This window comes from Pelobates fuscus, chromosome 3 (genome assembly GCF_036172605.1).
Source record: "Pelobates fuscus isolate aPelFus1 chromosome 3, aPelFus1.pri, whole genome shotgun sequence".
Taxonomy (NCBI): Eukaryota; Metazoa; Chordata; class Amphibia; order Anura; family Pelobatidae; genus Pelobates; species Pelobates fuscus.
Window position 1 is genome coordinate 334,437,304 of NC_086319.1, and position 22,529 is coordinate 334,459,832.

At 42.8% G+C, this 22,529-nt stretch overlaps 1 protein-coding gene across 4 annotated transcripts in view; it reads left to right on the plus strand.

Annotated features, from left to right (window-relative positions):
- The first annotated feature begins 2,488 nt into the window (after nt 1-2,488).
- The window catches only part of LEO1 (LEO1 homolog, Paf1/RNA polymerase II complex component), a 35,093-nt gene continuing 15,052 nt past the window's right edge, over nt 2,489-22,529 (plus strand). For 2 of the 4 annotated variants that reach the window (XM_063449049.1, XM_063449046.1), the window contains exons 1-5: nt 2,489-2,622; nt 5,452-6,729; nt 20,609-20,713; nt 21,858-21,952; nt 22,286-22,431. In XM_063449049.1, the coding sequence (XP_063305119.1) occupies nt 2,559-2,622; nt 5,452-6,729; nt 20,609-20,713; nt 21,858-21,952; nt 22,286-22,431 (1,688 nt within the window). In that variant the 5' untranslated portion in view covers nt 2,489-2,558. The remainder of the gene's footprint in view (nt 2,623-5,451; nt 6,730-20,608; nt 20,714-21,857; nt 21,953-22,285; nt 22,432-22,529) is intronic. The other 2 variants (XM_063449047.1, XM_063449048.1) reach the window with 2 other exon arrangements.

Genomic DNA, 22,529 nt, shown 5'->3' on the forward strand with positions numbered 1-22,529 from the left:
ACAATTGCCTCAGTATAAACCAGAGTTGCACATGCAGAAAGCTTTAAAAGCCATGAATACATAGCCCTTTTTTATTTATTACAGCACGGCGGAACTACCGCTGGCACAACCAGTGTGGCAGCATCAGGGCCCTCGCGCTCAGGGGGGGGGGGACGACATCTGGTGGCCCATGAACTTGGGGTACTCGATGGGTAGTGCAGAATAGGGGCCTGAACAGGCAAACATTACATACAAACACACTACTGTTTTAAAAAAAAAAAAAGATCTCTAGCTTGAATTGCATCTAACTTTTGTCCACACTTGCACAAGAGGGAGTGCGGGGGGCAAAACTATTTCTTACACCAGGGTCCTCTCTACTTTGGTTATGGGAATCCTTTACTATCAAGATATTTGGTTTGATATTTTACTACTCACAGTCACAATGTTTCCCTGAGCAGGCAGGTGTCCATGTGCACACATCCACATAGCTTACTTTAGCCCTGCCTTCTTCATGTCTTAATTTCTCCGATAGGCAGCCTTTGCAAGATGTTTATCACACCCAAAAAAAATGTACATAAATAAATACATGTTTTCATTAGGGGAATAAAAACTAAATAGTGATTTTTATTTTGCCAATGTGGTGTTCCCTTTAAGTATCTGTATATACACTAAATATACAGAGTATGCATACTAAATAGTGATTTTTTTTTGTTTTAATTTGTTTTTGCCAACGGAGTGTTCTGTTAAAGTACAGCTGCATATACAGGGGATATATATATTAAGTAGTGATTTCAAAAAATGCCAATGGAGTGTTACTTTGAAGTGCAGTTTTTTTTTTATATTTTATAAAAGCAAAAAGAGTTTGAACTATTTAATAAACCATAAAACTATAGCAAATAAAATGTAAATGCTGATTTTTGGTTTGTGACTGTTATTTGCAGTCTGACTGAGCTGTCACTTTCTTGCAGTAGATTAGAAGAATAAATTATGTTAAATTGGCAGTGGTTGCGTGTGAATTCTTTCTTCTGCCCAGCCTTATTGGAACCACTCTGGAGCATGGCACAGTCAAAGCGGGAAAGGCATGTGACGTTGATCCATGGTGTCATGTCCCTATTCCCAACCGCTCCTTTAGAGTTCAGACCTCCAAAGCCTTCTCTATAATACAGTGGTACCTTGGTTTACGAATTTAATGCGTTCTCCAGGACTTTTCTTATTGCGAAAAATTCGTAAACCGAAACACGGTTTCCCATAGGAATGCATTGAAAACCAATGAATTCGTTCCGGAGGTCAGAAAAAAGTCAAAATGAGCTGGCATGGAAAGAAACCCACAATGCAGAACACATAGTAAAAGGCATGCAAACGACAAAGCTCAGCTTCCTACCTTTCCACCGCTTGAGAAATGCACCAAAAAGTTCCAAAAAGTCCCAAAACCGCTGCGAATAAATTTCAGAATGGCTCCAAAACTCAATGCAAAAACTGCTCCAACACCTCCACACTCGACGCCACGTTCTACCCACAGACTACAGCATGCACGGTGGTGGCGCTATTAACCTCCCAGGTGCAATGCATCCTGGGGAAACTTGCTTCGTATTGCGAAAAATCTTTGTAAACCGAGGCATTAGTCTGAATGGAATTTCATTTGTAAACTGAAAATTATGTTAACCTAGGCGTTTGTAAACCGAGGTAACACTGTAAACGGTTCACGCTGGAGGCCTGGAGTAGATAACTGTGTGCCTCCGAAAAGGAGTTTAAGTTGCAGTAATCAATGTAGCACATCCATGCAGCACCAGGTAGACTGGGCAGTTAAGGATCAGGCAGGTTAGCAACACTTCACACACACAGCTCAGCTCCGTTGGCTGTTTCTGTACAGAGCAGCCTCTCTCCTTGCAGATACTGGGGGGGGACAAACACCTGCAATTGTAGCGGTATTTAAATATACTGGTATCGGATGGGCAGCCTCAAATACTAGCTATGCCAGTAAAATACCGTCCGGCTGGCAACCCTATCAAGTTTGGTCGTGTTGGATGTTCTTCTTCTTCTTCTTCTTCTTATTATTATTATTATGATATTTATAGAGCGCTGTCAAATTCTGCAGCGCTTTACAATGGGTGGACGAACAGACATGTTATTAACTATTTTGCTGCGGGAGTAGTAAAGAAGGAATTTAATGCATAATATGAGCCTCCTGTCTGAGATAAAATCAACACTATATAAAGGGAATGCCAGGCCTGGACTGACCATTGGGCAAACCAGGCATTAGCCCAGTGGCTTGGATGGCTATGGGACAAAGCAGAAAATAAAGAGAATTATAAAATTCTAGGTCAAAATAGTCAAGTGGGAAAAAAATATGTTTCATCCAGTACAGCTAGTATTTTGGCCCCACATGTAGCAGTGAGATTTCCAATTTCCCTATCTCTCTTCACTGTCACTTTTTAGTCTGGTATCTGATCTGTCTGTCAGTGTTCGCTTTTTTCCTTGTTGATAAAGTTATTGACAGAGTGAGGCTTGCGCTGTCCCAGCAGGCCTCTCTCCCTCCCTCGTCGTGTCTCCCAGTCTGCCAGCTCTTCCGGCTCTCAGTCATGGCGGACATGCAGGATCTGTTCGGGAGCGATGCCGACTCCGACAACGAGCAGAAACGTATCGGTGAGTGACAGATGGTCCGACCGGGAGATATTCCAAACACCGGGTTATTCACATTACAGACCGGCTGGACCCCCACCAGCTCTCCTAATACAGGACTACAGCCTGACCACCTAATATATAATATATACACTACAGCCTAGCCACCTAATATATAATATATACACTACAGCCTGACCACCTAATATATAATATATACACTACAGCCTGACCATATAATATATAATATATACACTACAGCCTGACCACCTAATATATAATATATACACTACAGCCTGACCACCTAATATATAATATATACACTACAGCCTGACCACCTAATATATAATATATACACTACAGCCTGGCCACCTAATATATAATATATACACTACAGCCTGACCACCTAATATATAATATATACACTACAGCCTGGCCACCTAATATATAATATATACACTACAGCCTGGCCACCTAATATATAATATATACACTACAGCCTGACCACCTAATATATAATATATACACTACAGCCTGACCACCTAATATATAATATATACACTACAGCCTGGCCACCTAATATATAATATATACACTACAGCCTGGCCACCTAATATATAATATATACACTACAGCCTGACCACCTAATATATAATATATACACTACAGCCTGGCCACCTAATATATAATATATACACTACAGCCTGGCCACCTAATATATAATATATACACTACAGCCTGGCCACCTAATATATAATATATACACCACAGCCTGGCCACCTAATATATAATATATACACCACAGCCTGACCACCTAATATATAATATATACACTACAGCCTGGCCATATAATATATAATATATACACTACAGCCTGGCCACCTAATATATAATATATACACCACAGCCTGGCCACCTAATATATAATATATACACCACAGCCTGACCACCTAATATATAATATATACACTACAGCCTGGCCACCTAATATATAATATATACACTACAGCCTGGCCACCTAATATATAATATATACACTACAGCCTGGCCACCTAATATATAATATATACACTACAGCCTGGCCACCTAATATATAATATATACACTAAAGCCTGGCCACCTAATATATAATATATACACTACAGCCTGACCACCTAATATATAATATATACACTACAGCCTGACCACCTAATATATAATATATACACTACAGCCTGGCCATATAATATATACACTACAGCCTGACCACCTAATATATAATATATACACTACAGCCTGACCACCTAATATATAATATATACACTACAGCCTGACCACCTAATATATAATATATACACTACAGGCTGACCACATAATATATACACTACAGCCTGACCACATAATATATAATATAGACACTACAGCCTGACCACATAATATATACACTACAGCCTGACCACATAATATATAATATATACACTACAGCCTGACCACCAAATATATAATATGTAATATATAAACTACAGCCTGACCACCTAATATATAATATATACACTACAGCCTGACCACCTAATATATACACTACAGCATGACCACATAATATATACACTACAGCCTGACCACATAATATATACACTACAGCCTGACCACATAATATATACACTACAGCCTGACCACCTAATATATAATATATACACTACAGCCTGACCACCTAATATATAATATATACACTACAGCCTGACCACCTAATTTAGAATATATACACTACAGCCTGACCACCTAATATATAATATATACACCACAGCCTGACCACCTAATTTAGAATATATACACTACAGCCTGACCACCTAATATATAATATATACACCACAGCCTGACCACCTAATATATAATATATACACCACAGCCTGGCCACATAAAACAGATATATAATATGTACACTACAGCCTTGTCACATATTACAGATATATAATATATACACTACAGCCTGAATTCATAATACATATATATAATATATACACCACAGCATGACCACCTAATATATAATATATACACCACAGCCTGACCACCTAATATATCATATTTACACTACAGCCTGGCCACATAAAACAGATATATAATATGTACACTACAGCCTTGTCACATATTACAGATATATAATATATACACTACAGCCTGACTTCATAATACAGATATATAATATATACACCACAGCCTGACCACCTAATATATAATATATACACCACAGCCTGACCACCTAATATATAATATATACACCACAGCCTGACCACCTAATATATCATATTTACACTACAGCCTGGTCACATAATACAGATATATAATATGTACACTACAGGCTGGTCACCTAATACACAGTGGGGGTAGGATATATAATATGCACACTATTGCCTCGTCACCTAATACAGATCTATATACATTACAGCCTGGTCACCTAATACACAGTGAGGGCAGGAGAGTGCTATGATATATACAGTACAGCCTGATCAACACACACACCCACAGCCTATCCACCTCAAGGGAAGTAAACAAATTAACAAATGTGAACCGTAGTGGAATAAATACATATCTTAGATATTATTTTGTGATTATTTGTGCACATTTTCGATATAGCAAAGTACTCACCAGCATAAAATAAATTAATTGAAAAATGACTTATATTTATTATGTTGATCTTATTAATATTATTACGATTGTAGATCTTTATTTATAAATAAATCTGTAAAAAATAAGAAAACAACCAAGAGTTACATCTTATAATTGAAACATGCCTGTTTTTTGTGTTTTTTTGTTTATTGTTTGGCATAAATGAGGTGTGATAACAAATGTCTTGCTTTTCATACTTCCCATTTGCAGATTCTGATTCTGCTTCTGGATCAGATTCAGAACCAGGAAATATTGGTTCAGTAAGCAACCCTTCAGCAAGTGAGAGTGAGCAAGATGAGGATGATGAGCATGCTGTGGTAAAGCCAAGCAACAAAGAATTATTTGGAGATGATAGTGAGGATGAAGCAGTGTCTCAACACAGTGGCAGTGACAATCACTCAGAAAGGTCAGATAATCAGTCAGAAATAGCACACTCTGATCAAGAGGAAAACGATCAGTCGGATGCTGAGCCGCATAGTGGTTCTGAGGCCCTTCATGAAGATGACAATGAGGGAGATGGACAGAGATCTGATCACAGTAGTCATCATTCTGAGGCAGAAGGTTCAGATAGAGATGGCCACTCTGAGGATGAAAAATGGGCAAGGGAAGACAAAAGTGACCAGTCTGATGAGGATGAGAAAATGCAGGATTCTGATGATGATCTCCAGCATTCAGACGATGAGGGCCACCAAAGATCTGAAAGATCAGATGATAATGTGCATCACAGATCAGAGGATGATGATGATGGACATGGGCATAACATGTCAGATGATGAGGGACATCTCCGGTCAGATGATGAGGTACAGCACAGGTCGGATGATGATGATGAGGGACATCACAGGTCAGATGATGATGATGATGAGGTACGTCAGAGGTCGGATGATGATGAGGTACGTCAGAGGTCGGATGATGATGATGAGGTACGTCAGAGGTCGGATGATGATGATGAGGTACGTCACAGGTCGGATGATGATGATGAGGTACGTCACAGGTCGGATGATGATGATGAGGTACGTCACAGGTCGGATGATGATGATGAGGTACGTCACAGGTCGGATGATGATGATGAGGTACGTCACAGGTCGGATGATGATGATGATGATGAGGTACGTCACAGGTCGGATGATGAAATTAATCATCAATCAGATGGAGAAGAACGGGAAACACACCAATCGGATGATGAGGATCACAGACCTCGTATTTCAGATGATGAAGAAAATGAACAGCAGCATTCAGATGATGATCGCCAACATTCTGATGATGATCACCGTCCGTCAGATGGCGAAGAGAGGGAACAGCAGCACTCAGAAGATGAGGAGCATGAACTTCAACATTCTGATGATGAAAACGATCGCCAAAGGTCAGATGGTGAACTTCAGCACTCTGATAATGAACGCCGGCGGTCTGATGATGAGGAAAGACAACATTCTGATGATGAGGAGCAGGATCGCCACCGCTCAGATGGTGAAGAGAATGAGCACAAATCAGGTAGGAACACTATGGAATTAAACAAACTATTTAGGTTCCTGGTCACCCTTAGATCGCATGGAATTATGTTAAACTTACCTTTTTTGCCATGCTGCGGCTGGCCTTGTCTCCATGGCAAAACGCCACGCTGCTCCAATCAATACATCTCTTTTGAGAACGTTTGGAGATGCTGAATGTCGGTGCTGCACACTGTGTTTTGTAATGAGCATATTAAAGTTTGTTTTTATAGGTATTCCTAAAGTAACTGAACTGTTAGCATTGAATTCTCACTTGCTGGTTTTATCCATAGACCACAGGCCCAGGGAAATTAGATTTCTACATAGCAATACCTTAAATATCAAAGTTCCCACAGCTAATTTATTTTCTTTCCTTTTGGTGTTGTCCTGCCTTTTGTACCCGACACCAGATTTCTTCTGTAAATAAAATTGTTACTGCCCCTGACATGGCACTTATCATGCTTCTACAAGGATAGTCCCAGGATCAGTAATATCTACTGGAGCTGCCATAGTTAAACACTACCTCCAAAACTGACAGAGTACAATAAGTAACTCTCATAACCTGACTGAATAATCCAGTGGACTTTTTTTTTATTTGATCATATAAAGTATTATACTAGAGATTAGTATGTAATGATAATTAGTATTGTAATTTTCATAACTGATGAAAAATACACAAATGCCTCTTTTTAAAGGGAAACTATAGTTACCAGAACAACTACAGCTTAAAGGACCACTATAGTGCCAGGAAAACACTAGTTTTCCTGGCACTTTAGTGCCCTGAGGGTTCCCCCACCCTCAGGGTCCCACTCCCGCCGGGCTGAAGGGGGAGGAAGAGGGTTAAACGAGGGAGCCGGCGCAGGGGACTCTCCTCCTCCTTCGGTCGTCATCGGCTGAATGCGCATGCGCGCGCATTCAGCCAGTCCATAGGAAAGCATTCTCAATGCTTTCCTATGGACGCTGGCTTCTTCTCACTGTGAAAATCACAGTGAGAAGCGCCTCTAGCGGCTGTCAATGAGACAGCCACTAGAGGCTGGATTAACCCATTGTAAACATAGCAGTTTCTATGTTTACAGCAGGCAGGGTTAATCGTAGATGGACCTGGCACCCAGACCACTTCATTAAGCTGAAGTGGTATGGGTGCATATAGTGGTCCTTTAATATAGTTTTTCTGGTGAGTATAGTCAGTCCCTGCAGGCATTTTGCTGTAAACACTGCCTTCTCATAAAAAGTGCCTTGGAACACCTGTAGTGGCCACTCCTTTGACAGCCACTAGAGGTGCTGCCTGGAGCAGTGCTGCACAGTGTGTAGCACTGGTGTTTAACTTCTCCACTTTCTGGATGGAGACACTGAACTTTCCCCATAGAGATGCATTGATTCAGTACATTGTTCGAGAAAAAGCTGATTGGCCAGGCCTATTGGATTGGTTCTGATGATGTCAGTCAATAAGGCGGATTGGGGGCGGAGCCAGTGCAGAAGGACCTGTGCGACTCTGGAAATAAGGTAAGTTTTATTTATGGAGGGTAAGTGGCGGGGCAAACCATCTATATAGTGGTTATAAAACTAAAGGTTCAGCAATACACATTTGTGTTCCTGATCCTGTAGTATTCTTTTTATCTACTGAACAAAATTCAAATATGTAGGTAAAAGTAGTGGCACTTGTTCACCTGCAAGTTAAAGCAGGTTTGTGTTTTGCAGGGAAACACAGAAATGATGTTTGATCAGCCCCATAACACATTAAAGAGTTACTATAGTGCCAGGAATACAAAGCTGTATTCCTGGCACTATCGCTCCCCCTTTATTTATTTACCTTATCACAGTGCCACTGTCCTTCGGCACAGGGCTGGCACTCCACCCCCTCCGACATCCTGCAATGAGCAGGCGCTAATGCGCAATGGCGGCAATTCCAGCAATTCCAGCGAGCGCATTAGACCTCCATATGCACGCATTGAATCAGTGCTTTCCTAGGGGAAAAAAAATCTGACTCTGGATGTCCTTATGCAGAGCGTGAGGACGTCCAGCATCAGATACTGGACCAAATGTTCGCTTTGATCGAGGAAGCCCTCTAGTGGCTGTCTAGGAGAACTGCAATGTTTAACATTGCAGCACTAAGTTCAAAAGAGACACTGCACCCAGACCACTTCAATGAGCTGAAGTGGTCTGGGTGCCTATATTATACCTTTTAAAGCTGAACTGTCACTTGTGGAATTTTTGCACAACCAAATAGCTATAGTTCAGACGGGTCCTGCCAGGCATCGCTTTGTTATGGTACTTTTTGAAAGTAAACCAAAATGTTTAAAGTCTATCTGTTCCTGTCCAAATCAATAAAATTAAATTGCGTATATACGCTGAAGTAATTAAGTCTGACACACGAGGTTCAGGTTAAAATAACTTCGAGAAAGTTTATTGGCAAGTGAAGTAAAAGCGGGCGCGCAGGCCCTTTTAAGAGGCATTTTGCGTCATCATTGATTATTAGAATATCAGCAAATAAACATCATCAATTGGATTAATTGTTAAGTGACGGAGTTAGTGTCTTACCTATTGGTTAGTAAAATTAAGAGGTTAGTCCCGTGCCCACCCATCAGAGGTGGGATTATTCTGGACACGGGTGGGGGACAAGGGGGTCCTAAGCGTCATTTTACACAGTCAATGATATCAAGCTTTATGTCCAGGTGCAAGGTCTCTTATGAATAGAACATTTCATTACTACTGTGTTCTATGGCCTTCAAACTGTACTATCTTACAAGCTCTTAAGGAGTAGCCAGCAAGTCTTAAGGAGTAGCCAGCACCTCCTGGTACTTGTCCTTGAAGGAAACACGGTCTTTGTCTACTGTATTAATTGGGTTGAGAAGTTCAGTCACGTAATGTAGTTTTAAAATGAACAAGTTAAGTCATGAGGACAAAATGGAGGATTGAAGAAGTCAGGTTAGGAGGACAAAATGGAGGACGAAGTCACAGTATAAAGTTAAAATGGAGTTAGTACAATAATTCAATACAAGTACAATAAAGATTTTTAATAATTCCACATCAGTCCCCCCTATGAAATGTTAGATTCTAAGAGATAAAACTTTATTATGTTAGTATCAGAAGACGTGTTAACCCAAAGGCACAAAAACCCCGTGGCCGCTAGCTAGATGTTAATGCAAAGTGCAAGGCTGTCCCTAGATCTGACCCTAATAGGCTAACCATCCGTCAGTATGGCTCTCGAACGCTTCACACCCAAGGGTATCCCATGGCAGCTAACCCACCACTTCTCCACATGGGGCCTTTACCATTCACTGACAGATGCTGTCCCTGAGCTAGTCCCTTCCTAGAATTCCTGCACTTTATCGACAAAAGGGAATGTTTGCAACGGCAGACAGGGTGAGTTGATGTCTTGAGATTCTTGGTCATCAACTTCGAGATGGGTAAAAGCGGGTGCCGCTTGGTCAACAGTCTTCATGAGGGATTTTCTCAGACATGGGAGGACACAACAAAAGAGAAGAGCAAAAATAAAGAGAAAAATTAGTATAGCCATACCAATCTGCATTAAAGCCTTTTGCCATCCTGTCATCCAACCAAACCATCTTTCCCAGGGATCTTTTATCCCAGAATTCCTTTTTAACTCTTCAGACAAGTCATTTAATTTTTCTATAGCTAGTGTGACTTTACCATTAGGGCCTGTGTTTTCTGGGATGTAGGTACAACATGTCATAGTGTCGGGCAAAATCTTACAAACCCCTCCTTTTTCGGCTAAGATCATATCTAGGGCCATCCTATTCTGAAAAGTCATTTGGGAGGTGGCCTGTAACTGTTCGGCCAATCCCTGGAGGGCGTCTCTGGTGTAATTGACAAAACGCTGTTGATTATAATAAATGTAATTTATCCAATTTAGATTCTTGTTTGCGGTAACTATGGTAAAAATTGATTCAAATCCTGCAGCAACTTCATCCCTAGCTTTAAACTCATTGGGCACCCCCCTGGGCACTCCAATGGCATCAATATATACATGAGGATCAAAACTTCCTTTCACTGGGGCGTCACGTTTAACCTTAGTGTGGCTGAACTCATGGGTGTTGAGGTGTGTGTCAGAAATAATATGTATAGGCATAATGGCCTTAGTCAAAGTACACTCTCCCCACCATTCTGTGTCCATTCTGGATCTTAGCTGTAAATCCCCACACAACCAATAAATGTCTCCCAGTGACCTAGTGTGATGTTGCAGCAAACGTACAGGGACAGTTCTGTATGTAGCACAATAGCCTTTGGAAAAGTTACCTACAAATTTACCAATACCATCGTACATGGCATAGCAAGTGTAATTACCTTTATATACGGTAATACCATCAGGGGGTTTGACGTCTTTGGCTAGAAGAGGGTACTCCTTTGTCCATGCAATACATATGGACCTGTTAAAATTATAGTGATAGGCAAAAAGGCTTAAAACACATTCTTCTATATCTACGGGTAGGATTAAAGGTACGGTACCCAGGTGAGGCCGGGCACCTCCACACACATAACATGCGGTTCTATTATGCTTATTAGCATTATATTTCATCCATTCTAACCATAAATTTACATCATTAAAACCTGTTTCAGCGGCCATGGTATCTTCAAAGGTGGGGTTAGCAATGGCCATCATGTCCTGAAAGGTCTGGATATGGGGTTTTAATGGGTTAGGGACCATATGGGTGGCCCCTTGCCACTCAGAAGAGTTGCACATATCTTTGAGGTAGAAGTGCCCTAATTTCTGGTAGGAACCCTTTTTCCAGTACATTCCCATCACATACTGGTCTGCATCTGTTGGGCTTGGGCGCTCAATGTTAAGGATTAATTTCATTGGTGTGCTCCCCCCAGGCTTTCTCAAAGTCATTCTCTGGAGAAGCGATCTACCATGATCATCTACTTTAGCTACGGCACTTTTTGGTTTATAACCCCAGGCAGGCCCGGCATTCCATCCTGCTGCCCCCCAGTGATCACAATTGTGCCCCCATTGTTTGTCAACTACGCAAACATATGGGTCTTTCGAATGAGGGATATCTCTATAGATGCTCTGGATTTGTGGTGTGGGAAATGGGCATTCTACAATATCACAGTAGTCAAAGGTATAAGTAGCCACCTGGGTGCATGATGAATTATACCAGAAGGTGTACCCACTAATGTCTTTGGTAATGGCTACTTGCTGGGCCTTCATAAGGCTAATTAAGGAGAAGGTGTACCAGAGATACATGTTTGTGCGATATTCGCTTCCTCTGGGGCAGGAGATTTCTTGCAGTGGGAAGCGTGGATCCAATTTGGCCTACCGGCCAATTTGACGGAGGTTGCGGTAATCAGGAGAACTTGGAATGGACCGTCAAATCTTGGTTCCAGGGTATTTTTCCGCACAAACTTCTTGACCAGGACCCAATCTCCGGGGAGTAGGTTATGGGAACCTGTATCCAATTCGGGATCTGGAATTGAAGAGAAAACTTGGGCATGTATTTTGTTTAGGACATTTGCAAGTTCAGTTACATAGTCTACTAAAACATCTGATTGGAGTTGCAACTGCTGCGGATAATAACAACCTAGTCTGGGTGCTGTCCCAAATAGGACCTCATATGGGGACAGTGAATGCTTCCCTCTAGGTGTATGCCTAACACTAAATAGAGCTATTGGTAGACTTTCTGGCCAGGGCATCTTTGTTTCTTGTGACATTTTTAACATTCTAGTTTTTAAGGTGCCATTCATGCGCTCCACTTTACCACTACTTTGTGGGTGGTAAGGGGTGTGGAAGGCTAGAGTCACCCCTAGAGCAGTCCAAATTTCTTTAGTCACAGTTGCTGTAAAGGCTGGGCCTTGATCACTCTCAATAACTTCTGGGAGTCCGAATCTACATACAATATCTGTAAGTAGGCGCTTTGCGGTTGTTTTTGCAGTGATATTGGCCACTGGGTAGGCTTCTGGCCAGCCTGAGAACATGTCCACTATTACTAGTGCATATTCATGGGGCCCACTCTTGGGCATTTGGATGTGGTCAATTTGAATCCGCTGGAAGGGGTACATGGGCTTTGCCAGGTGTTTCGCAGGTACTTTAACTGGTTTTCCTGGATTGCATTTTGCACAAATGACACAGGCCTTGCAGAAGCTATTGATCAATGTTGTGATTCCAGGTGCTTCATAATACTTCTGTATGAGGGCGGCCATCAATTCTTTTGACAGGTGTGCAGGCCCATGTGCCCATTGGACAACTGCTGGATACAAATTTCTGGGAAGACAAAATTTGAAGTTGTTGTAATATATTCCGTCCTTTTGGACAGCTCCTTTCTTTTTCCATTTCTGGACTTCTTCAGGAGTAACTGCAGCTTGCTGTTCTTGTAAAATTCGCAAATCAGTAGGAAGAGTTTGCAGGGCAAAAATAGGGACTTCTTCTTCTTGTCCGGACACTTCTTCGTCCACTTCCTGCAAATCCCTGGCCGCTAACTTAGCAGCCTGATCAGCCAAATGGTTGCCCTTTGCTTCATCTGTATCCAATTTCCCATGGGCCTTTACTTTCAAAACGGCCACTTCTTTGGGGAGTAGGAGGGCATCCATTAGCTCCTTGATTGCAGTGCTGTGTTTGACTGGTGTACCGGCGGTGGTAAGAAATCCTCTAGTCTTCCAAATTAGGCCGAAGTCATGTGCCACGCCTAGAGCATATCTTGAATCTGTATAGATGTTGGCACGTTTTCCTTCGGAAATTTTGCAGGCTGAAGTCAGAGCCTGTAATTCAGCTTCCTGTGCAGACATTGCTGGTGGTAAGGATGATGATTTAATAACTTCATCTGTTGTGGTTACGGCATATCCTGTATGATATGTTCCTCCTTCATCGGCATATCTCGATCCGTCCACAAACAGGGTAAAATCCGGATCTGATAATGGGTTCTCATGCACAGTTGGTAAGTGCACTGTTTCCATTTTCATCTGTTCAAAACAGTCATGAGGTGTTTCTGGGTCATAATCATTCTTTATGACCAGATCTTGAAATTCCTTTTCCAGGAAATGGCGTGGCCACGCTTCTAGAAGGTCAGTTGTTGGGTATTTGACAATACCATTTTCCTGTAGCTGTTCTTCAGTCATGGTGGCCCATAGTTTTGCCATGGGCCCAAGATCATTCCATGACCTTGTCTTCAACTTGGTAACAGGAATATGTGGGATAGCAGTATCCCAATGACGGTAAAGGTAGTTAAGTTGTTGAGGTAGCTGGATCAAGACCATACTATTGCCGTCAGAGTCACAATAGAAGTCTTGTGCAGTAAGCTTTACATCGGTCCAGTGGTAAAGCTCATCTTCATAGCAAGGTTCAGGGGTAATGTTTGGTTTGTACCACGTGGTGCAGAAGGCGTGATCTGGGCCTTCACAGAGAGGTTTTTCACCTTCATAAAATGTCAAATGTGGATGCATGACTTTTTTGATACATCCACAGAGCAGGTGAATGTAGGTTTCATCCGTGATAAATCCATAATAGATACCCCCCTCAGGGAGTGGAAGAAGAGTGGACGGATTAAGCACCTGACATCTTTGGATGGAAATGTTGTCAGGCAAAAGGAGATGACACTGTAAGCGCAGGTGTCTGGCTGGAGACACGTGCTTGAGCTGGACTTGGTTGATGATGGCAGAGATGTCATGAGGGGCCAAAACAACCAGAGGGTGGCCAAGGACCAGGTCTGAGGTCTTCTCTATGAGTTCTCTCGCAGCAAAAACAGCCCTGAGACAGGAAGGAGTCCCTCTGGCCACAATGTCCAGTTGACATGAGAAATATCCAATAGGCCTCTGGCGGCCTCTTAAGTCATTAGTTTGGGTGAGCACTCCTGTTGCGTGGCCTTGTCTTTCAGAGACAAACAATTTGAAAGTTTTGGAGTAGTCAGGGAGGCCCAAGGCAGGAGCAGAAGCAATGGCACGTTTGAGAGCAGTGAAATTGTCCATAGCTTCTTTAGTTAAACAGAAAGGGTCAGACTTAAGTGCGTCATAGAGAGGTTGCATGAGCAGAGAGGCTTCTGGGATCCATGCTCTGCAGTAGGAAATGAGGCCTAAGAAGGCATGAAGAGACTTAGAAGTCCTTGGAGGCGGAATATCCAGCACAGCTCTTACCCGGTCCCGAGTAAGATGTCTGGTACCTTGAGATAGGCAGTGTCCAAGGAAAACTACTGAAGGTTGGCAGAACTGTAACTTGATGAGCGAAGCTTTGCATCCTTGTTCTGCCAAATAACAAAGCAGACTAATTGAGCACTCTTCGGTAGTGGGTATGTCATCTCCACAGAGCAGCAAATCATCCACATACTGAAGCAGAACAACTTCTGGGTGCTCGGCTTGCCATGGGTCAAGGATGGTGGCCATGGCCTTTGCAAATTGACTTGGTGAATTTTGTGCCCCTTGGGGCATGACAGTCCAGGTATACTGCTGCATCTCATGGGTGAAAGCAAACAGGTATTGGCAGGATGGGTCCAGTGGGACACTGAAAAAGGCATTTGCTAGGTCAATGACTGTGAAGAATTTTGCAGATGGTGGGACTCCAGAAAGCAGAGTATGAGGATTTGGTACCAGAGGGGTGTCCAGGACTGTAGCTTCATTAACAGCACGGAGATCCTGAACCATCCTGTACTTCTCTGGCTCACCCTTCGGAGTTTTCTTCTTCACAGGAAATAACGGGGTGTTGCATTCAGATTTACATTTGACAAGGGCACCCTTCTCCAAGAGTGCCTTAATGTGAACAGAAATTGCAGCTGACTGTGCTGGTTTTAATGGATATTGTGGTTTTCTTGGTAACTTAGCTCCTGGAATAAGCCTTACCACCACAGGGGGAACATTTAGGTGACCTATGTCCTCTGGGCCTGAGGACCATAACTTTGCGGGCACCTGTGTTTTTAATTCCTCTGGGAAATTGGACCTTAATTCTGCTGTCTCCTCACAGGGCTTTTCTAAATGCAACATCAGAGGCAAAGAGCATAGGGCTGAAGTGTCTGATACAGACAGGGGTGTAAACATTTCTACCTGCCCATCCGGGGTAAAAGTGATGGATGCTTGCAGGCGTGAGAGGACATCAGCACCTAACAGGTTAATGGGGCATGTGGAGGATACTACAAAGCGAGCGAGCAGGCTAGAGCCAACTCGTAGCGGGGTTGTTAGAGGGCTATGTCTCGGCTGGCCATCCACTCCAACACAAGAGACATCAATATTTGACAGAAAGGATGGGTCTGGCAAGTCTTGTTCTCGTAGAACACTACGGGCTGCACCTGTGTCAACTAGAAATGTGGTGGGGTGGCCTTCAATGGGCAAAGTCACTGTGGCAAGTGGCCCCCCCTTATCCCCTGTAGACACTGCCATTACAGGGGTTACAGACACAGGCTTGCCAGTTTCCTATTCATCGGGTTCCTCAACTATTGGGACCCCTTTTTCGGTCTTAGTGACCGGGGCAGGTCTGGATGGCTTCCTTATCTCTCTTTTGGGTTCCGGGCAATCACTTTTAAAATGACCTTTAGCTTTGCAATTAAAGCAGAAGCTATCCTCTGGTCTGGTACCCCTGGGAACAGGGATACTACGTGATACCATAAGAGGAGCAGAGCTTGGTCTTTTGGGGGTCTGGGCAGATTCTAGGCCCCTAGCGACTAAAAGCAGGGTATCCAGGGGAACAACCTTATATTCAGGGCGTGCAGCAATAATTCCCTTGCGTATAGAGTCTTTAACGCCTTGGACAAACGCGCCTGACAGCATTTGTGAATGAATTTTGTCAGTAAGATCAAACCCCAAATCTGTGAACATTTGATACAGTCTTGCATGAAACTTTTCCACGGATTCTCCTTTTTCTTGAACAACATCAGTAAGGCCAGCAGCCTGATCTGCAAGTTTGTCCTTAGCCCATTCTCTCAATTGGGTGCAAAAGGTTACCCCAGAGGGGTAATCAACATCACTGGAAAGCAGATCTGTACTGAGGTGACGGGCCATACTTGGCCAATAGGCATCCCCTGCTTTAATAGCACAAATGCTGAGTAGATCACGCCATGCGGCGGAATAAGTCTTTTGAATTTGAACTATCCCTCGGTAAAAAGGCATAGGCTGTTTTTCTGGGTCGGGGAGCGATTTCATTAATGCACTAGCTTGAGTGGGGTTAAAGGCAACATATTTAGAAGGGGCCGGTTCTCCCCGACCCTTGTGGCCAAAAGGGTCATCGATAGAACGGTGAGTTGGGGCTCCCGGGGCTCCCGCGGCAAGCTCCGATGAGACATGGGACACCCTGTCCATCTCGTCATCATCGAATTCTATGATATTGGCTCTTTTGCGTGGTGCAGGGCCCGAATGAGGTGAAAGGATCGGTGGTTGGGAACGAGCCCCAGATGCGGGGGTGGCTAGTGAGTCATAACCTGGGGATAGGTAGTCACCGGGGATTACCGGCATCAGGGCCGAACTGGGGGCCGCCATATTGGTGGCCGGGGAAGGTGTTACAGTAGGGTTAAGGGAAGAAGCGGCGGCCATGTTGGAAGAGGGCACATCCGGGGCGGACTGTGTCGGACTGGGCATGACCGGGACCTGGGGAGTGGCTTGGGGAAGGGGTAGTGGATATCCGGGATAGGGCAGAGTCATAGGATACGGGAAGGGGTAGGGCCAGGCTGGGGAGGGAAAGGAGGTGGGGTATTGGACTGGGGTGGAGATGGGAGGGGGCGGAGTCGGGGCGGGGGTGGAAGAGGTGGTTAGTTGGGCGGATGAAGAAGGGAGGGGGTCATGAACGGAGAGGGAACGTAGGGAAGGAATGGCAGATGAAATGTTAGGGGGAGGTACAGCAGGTAGCGTAGGGATGGACGAGGATGATGGGAATGTTAGGGACGGGGAGGGGGAAAAGAAAGATCCATCAGAATTCAGGACCGGGCAAACAGGGGAGGTGGCGGGATGAGTGTTAGGAGGATTGGGAGCGGGGAACATAGTCAGCTGGCTATCACCTATTGCTGACTGAACCTTGGGGATAGACGTCCCCTGGGCGCCACTTTGGGGCGCTGGCTGAGGGTAGACCCCAGCAACACAATTCTGATGATACACAAACAATTTCACACCCTTGTGATTTATTTCTTCCTCAACCCAACCTTCTAGCTGAATAGCCTTTGCTACTCTGTACCATGCTTCAGCAGTCTTTAATAAACCATTATCTGTAAGCTTGCCTTTCATTTCTGCCAGTAACTTACGCCAACTTTCTGGTTGCAATCTTCCACCCGTTGGTACAGTAATTTTACATACTTTTGCAATCTTTACAACACCTTTAACCATCTCCTCGCCCTCTCTGTTTTCTACCAAATCACATGCTAACCAGCCCTTATTGGGCTTGCTTAAATCCTGCCCCATAATCCCTTTACCCCTATACCAGCGTCCTAGATATAGGGAGAGAGAAGGAAAACGGAACAAGAACGTCTACAATGCTCGACTGCCACCCGAGAACCGTAAAACTTTCTCAGGTGCGTCTTCCCAAAACGTAGACTAGTCACTGAATCCGCCTACCCGGGGTGGTAGACACGGATTGGAGCGAGGTGAGAAGTGTGTGACCAATCACTTCTCCTTCAAGAGGAATGGGAGTGGATAGTATAATAATATAGGAAGTACAGAAAAGATGAAAGGCAAGGAAAATCCTTAGAGACAGACACAGGAGTACATAAGACTCCTAATTAAACAGACAAGACAACAATACAGTTGAAATACAGTGCATGCATCACAGTTCAAATGAAATCAACAGTAATTCCTTTCCTTTACTCGTGTGCTTACTCCAAAGTCACCTCCCTCAATCCCGTAGTATCTTACTACCAACGGCCAAGGATAACAACTAACACCGGTCCGAAATCCATATGCCTCCCTCGTCACAGCAGCCCACTAATAGTGTCTGCGCTACCCTCACTCTTGTAGTGCCCCTATAAAGACCCACTTTATAAGTCCCACTACTCCGTGGTGATGAAGACAGCAATGCCTGCCCGAATTCACACACCACAAAATAAAAATTGGAATGGCTCCAGCTCAGCGCTCAAAGCTGGAGGGTACCACCACTCTGCAAGCAGAGTAACGTGCACAGAGAAGCTAGCTAGGCTATCAAAGTGGCACAAGAAGGATCCCCAGGAAACTATGAGTCTACACAGTCTCCACAGATCCAACACACCTCTTTTTCCCTACAGCCCCAGCCACGAGGCTCCTAAAAGAGTTAAACAGGAAAAGATGACCCCCAGGAACACATCCACAGGTCAACCCCCCTTTTTCCTTACAACCACAGCACCGTGGTTCCTAAAAGAGGTAAAACAGGCAACAGAAGACCCCCAGGAACGAATCCACAGGTCCACCCCCCTTTATCCCAAAAGAGGTAAAATACAAACAGATAAACAGACACACTGAAGACCCAGGCAAATCCCCTCAGGTCCACCCCCCTTTATCCCAAAAAGGGGAAAACAGGCAAACAATTCAAACACACCCAGGCAACAGATAGACTAAAATGCAGGTAAACAAGTGAGTAACGAGGCACCGGGCAAGATATTACCTGTCTTTGATGTCCTCCCGGGAAGCAGTCACAGACACGTGGACGGGTCAATCAAAGGGGCCGGAACGTACCGGTGGCTCTGCAGAAGTCTCTACCGTGTATCTGGAGGTGATCAATCTCCCTTCCTTCCCCCTGGATTCCTCCGTCCACCCTTGTCTTCCTTAGGACGGCTCACCGGCCAGACATAGCCCGGTGCCCCACGTTGGGCGCCAAGTTGTTATGGTACTTTTTGAAAGTAAACCAAAATGTTTAAAGTCTATCTGTTCCTGTCCAAATCAATAAAATTAAATTGCGTATATACGCTGAAGTAATTAAGTCTGACACACGAGGTTCAGGTTAAAATAACTTCGAGAAAGTTTATTGGCAAGTGAAGTAAAAGCGGGCGCGCAGGCCCTTTTAAGAGGCATTTTGCGTCATCATTGATTATTAGAATATCAGCAAATAAACATCATCAATTGGATTAATTGTTAAGTGACGGAGTTAGTGTCTTACCTATTGGTTAGTAAAATTAAGAGGTTAGTCCCGTGCCCACCCATCAGAGGTGGGATTATTCTGGACACGGGTGGGGGACAAGGGGGTCCTAAGCGTCATTTTACACAGTCAATGATATCAAGCTTTATGTCCAGGTGCAAGGTCTCTTATGAATAGAACATTTCATTACTACTGTGTTCTATGGCCTTCAAACTGTACTATCTTACAAGCTCTTAAGGAGTAGCCAGCAAGTCTTAAGGAGTAGCCAGCACCTCCTGGTACTTGTCCTTGAAGGAAACACGGTCTTTGTCTACTGTATTAATTGGGTTGAGAAGTTCAGTCACGTAATGTAGTTTTAAAATGAACAAGTTAAGTCATGAGGACAAAATGGAGGATTGAAGAAGTCAGGTTAGGAGGACAAAATGGAGGACGAAGTCACAGTATAAAGTTAAAATGGAGTTAGTACAATAATTCAATACAAGTACAATAAAGATTTTTAATAATTCCACATCAGCTTCATACCGTGTTAGTTACTGTAACTACCATGCACACAGCACATATGAGTGTATGCCACTACTGATGCAATGAAAGAGCTCACATGTATTCGTACAACATTCCTATCTAGATACCTGAGGCATCATGTGGTGGCAAAGTGCAATGGAGGTAATTGTATAAGCGTTTACTGGAGTGAAGAAAAGTAATATTTACTCCTTAAAGAGGGGTTGGGTGCTATTACCATCCTTTATTGCCACTTTAAGGATTACTACCTCTGTTAAATGCATTGTTTTATTTTAAATTGTATTTTATTCTGAAATAACTTATGCTTTGCTTAGATTTGGTTTTTCTAATATTTATATCTGAAGTTTTGGGTTTAAAATCTGCTTTACTTTGAAACCTTACATTTTGGTTGCTTTAATAGAGTCTGCTAAAGGAAGTGACAGTGAAGAAGAAGTAGTTCGCCAAAAACATAAAAAGATTATTGCTTCAGATTCTGAAATGGATAGTGATGGAGAAGAACCCAAAGGTAAAAAACTGTTCTGCGATGTCCAAGTGACAGGACACAAATACAATTGAGTTAATTTAGGAAGAAAAAAGGAAAGTGAAATTATAGCTTGTGCTAGTTTGTTAATTCCGTCTTAACATATACCACACCAGCCATAACAAATTGTCAAACATTCAGAATTGTCATCTGATGATAATCAATTTAGCACAAGAACGTTAAAGCGCCATATAAGAAAGACTGTGACGTTGTCTCCTATACTTTTTATGGATTACCTACACGCCATACTCAAGTATGTTTAAACTTGATAAATGTGTTTTCTGACCACAATGTTTAAATCATTCATCACTAGTAGACAGTGGAGCATGTAATTTGGAACTTGGTCCCCTGCCCCAATGTAACCACAGGGATCTATGGAATGCTCCTTGTTTGCAATATGAACATTAGAGTTTGAAGATCTTATCAGCCGAATTGGTCCAAGACCATCACTGTTATGTAGATCACCCACAACGTTTTTTCCTTTACAACATTACATAAAGAATTCACCTCCATTTATGATGACCTCAAATGCTGAAAAGCAAATTGTTTTGTTCATTCTGCCTTTTGTGCCTTAAAAAAAGGTTTATAGCAAAGTGCTGATTGATTATCATGTGCTTAACACATGTAGGTATGTGCTAATATCACTGGTATCATCCACTCCTGCACGGTTATTCACCAAAGGGAATTCAAGGAGACTGGAACAATTTAGGCTAAAGTAGCTGAACTAAAAGCATAGCTTGTAGAGAATTTTTATAATTTTCCAATCTCGGCCCTAAATGTAAAAATTCACTTTGCCAGGCTCTTGTGCTGAAGTTGAGGTTCCTGTTCCCCCAGAACCTTTTCAGTAATATAGATAAATAAAATCCTCAGCAAAATTATTATGACTATTTGCAGTTATTTTGCTTCGTGTTGAGGACTTTTTTTTATAGGCTTAGTCCTGTGAACAGACTAAATATATTAAATTTCAATTTGTGTTATTACATTGACTGTGTACCAGACAACTTAATGTCCCTTGAAATGTTTTTAGAAGTTGTATAATAGCATGTGCAAAATGAAATCCAGAGTGTTTTTATTCAAACTATTTATGTTAGTCTTTATACCGGCGTTTATATTTGATTTGATTTTACAGCTAAAAGAGATGCTGCTGATCTGTTTGGAGATGCAGATGACATTTCTTCAGGCAGTGACGGGGAACAAAAGCCAGCTACTCCAGGGCAACCGATGGTATGCATTTCTGCCAAGAATTATATAGTCTCCCATTACTGAACATCACTCTTAAGTAACAGCACCAGCGACAAAGTTCTTGCCAGTATTCCATTTAAGTTGAACAGCTAGGACTGAAAATGGGTTTTACATGGAGTCATTTTCCCATAGACATTAGTCACGTTGTCCTTAATTGTTAGACATAAGCAGTTTATTGATATTTCTGTGAGATAAGTTCATTTATAATGAATATTACCAATGGTTAAAGCTGTTTTATTTATTTATAAACTAGTATCAATGAAACATGGTGGCACGTCACCTCTACAGCCCTTTAACTTTGTATGTATGATACAGGATGAAGATGGAATGGATCAAGATCAACCTGAAGAAGAAGCAGTTCCAGAAACTCGCATAGAAGTCGAGATACCAAAAGTCAATACAGACCTGGGCAATGACTTGTATTTCGTGAAACTTCCTAACTTTCTTAGTGTTGAGCCCAGGTAATGTTTAAAAATGCCCCTCATAAAGAATTAGTGCTGATTGACTCTCTGTGGGATTCATTGTACTGATGGATTGTGAGTAAATATGTCTACAATTG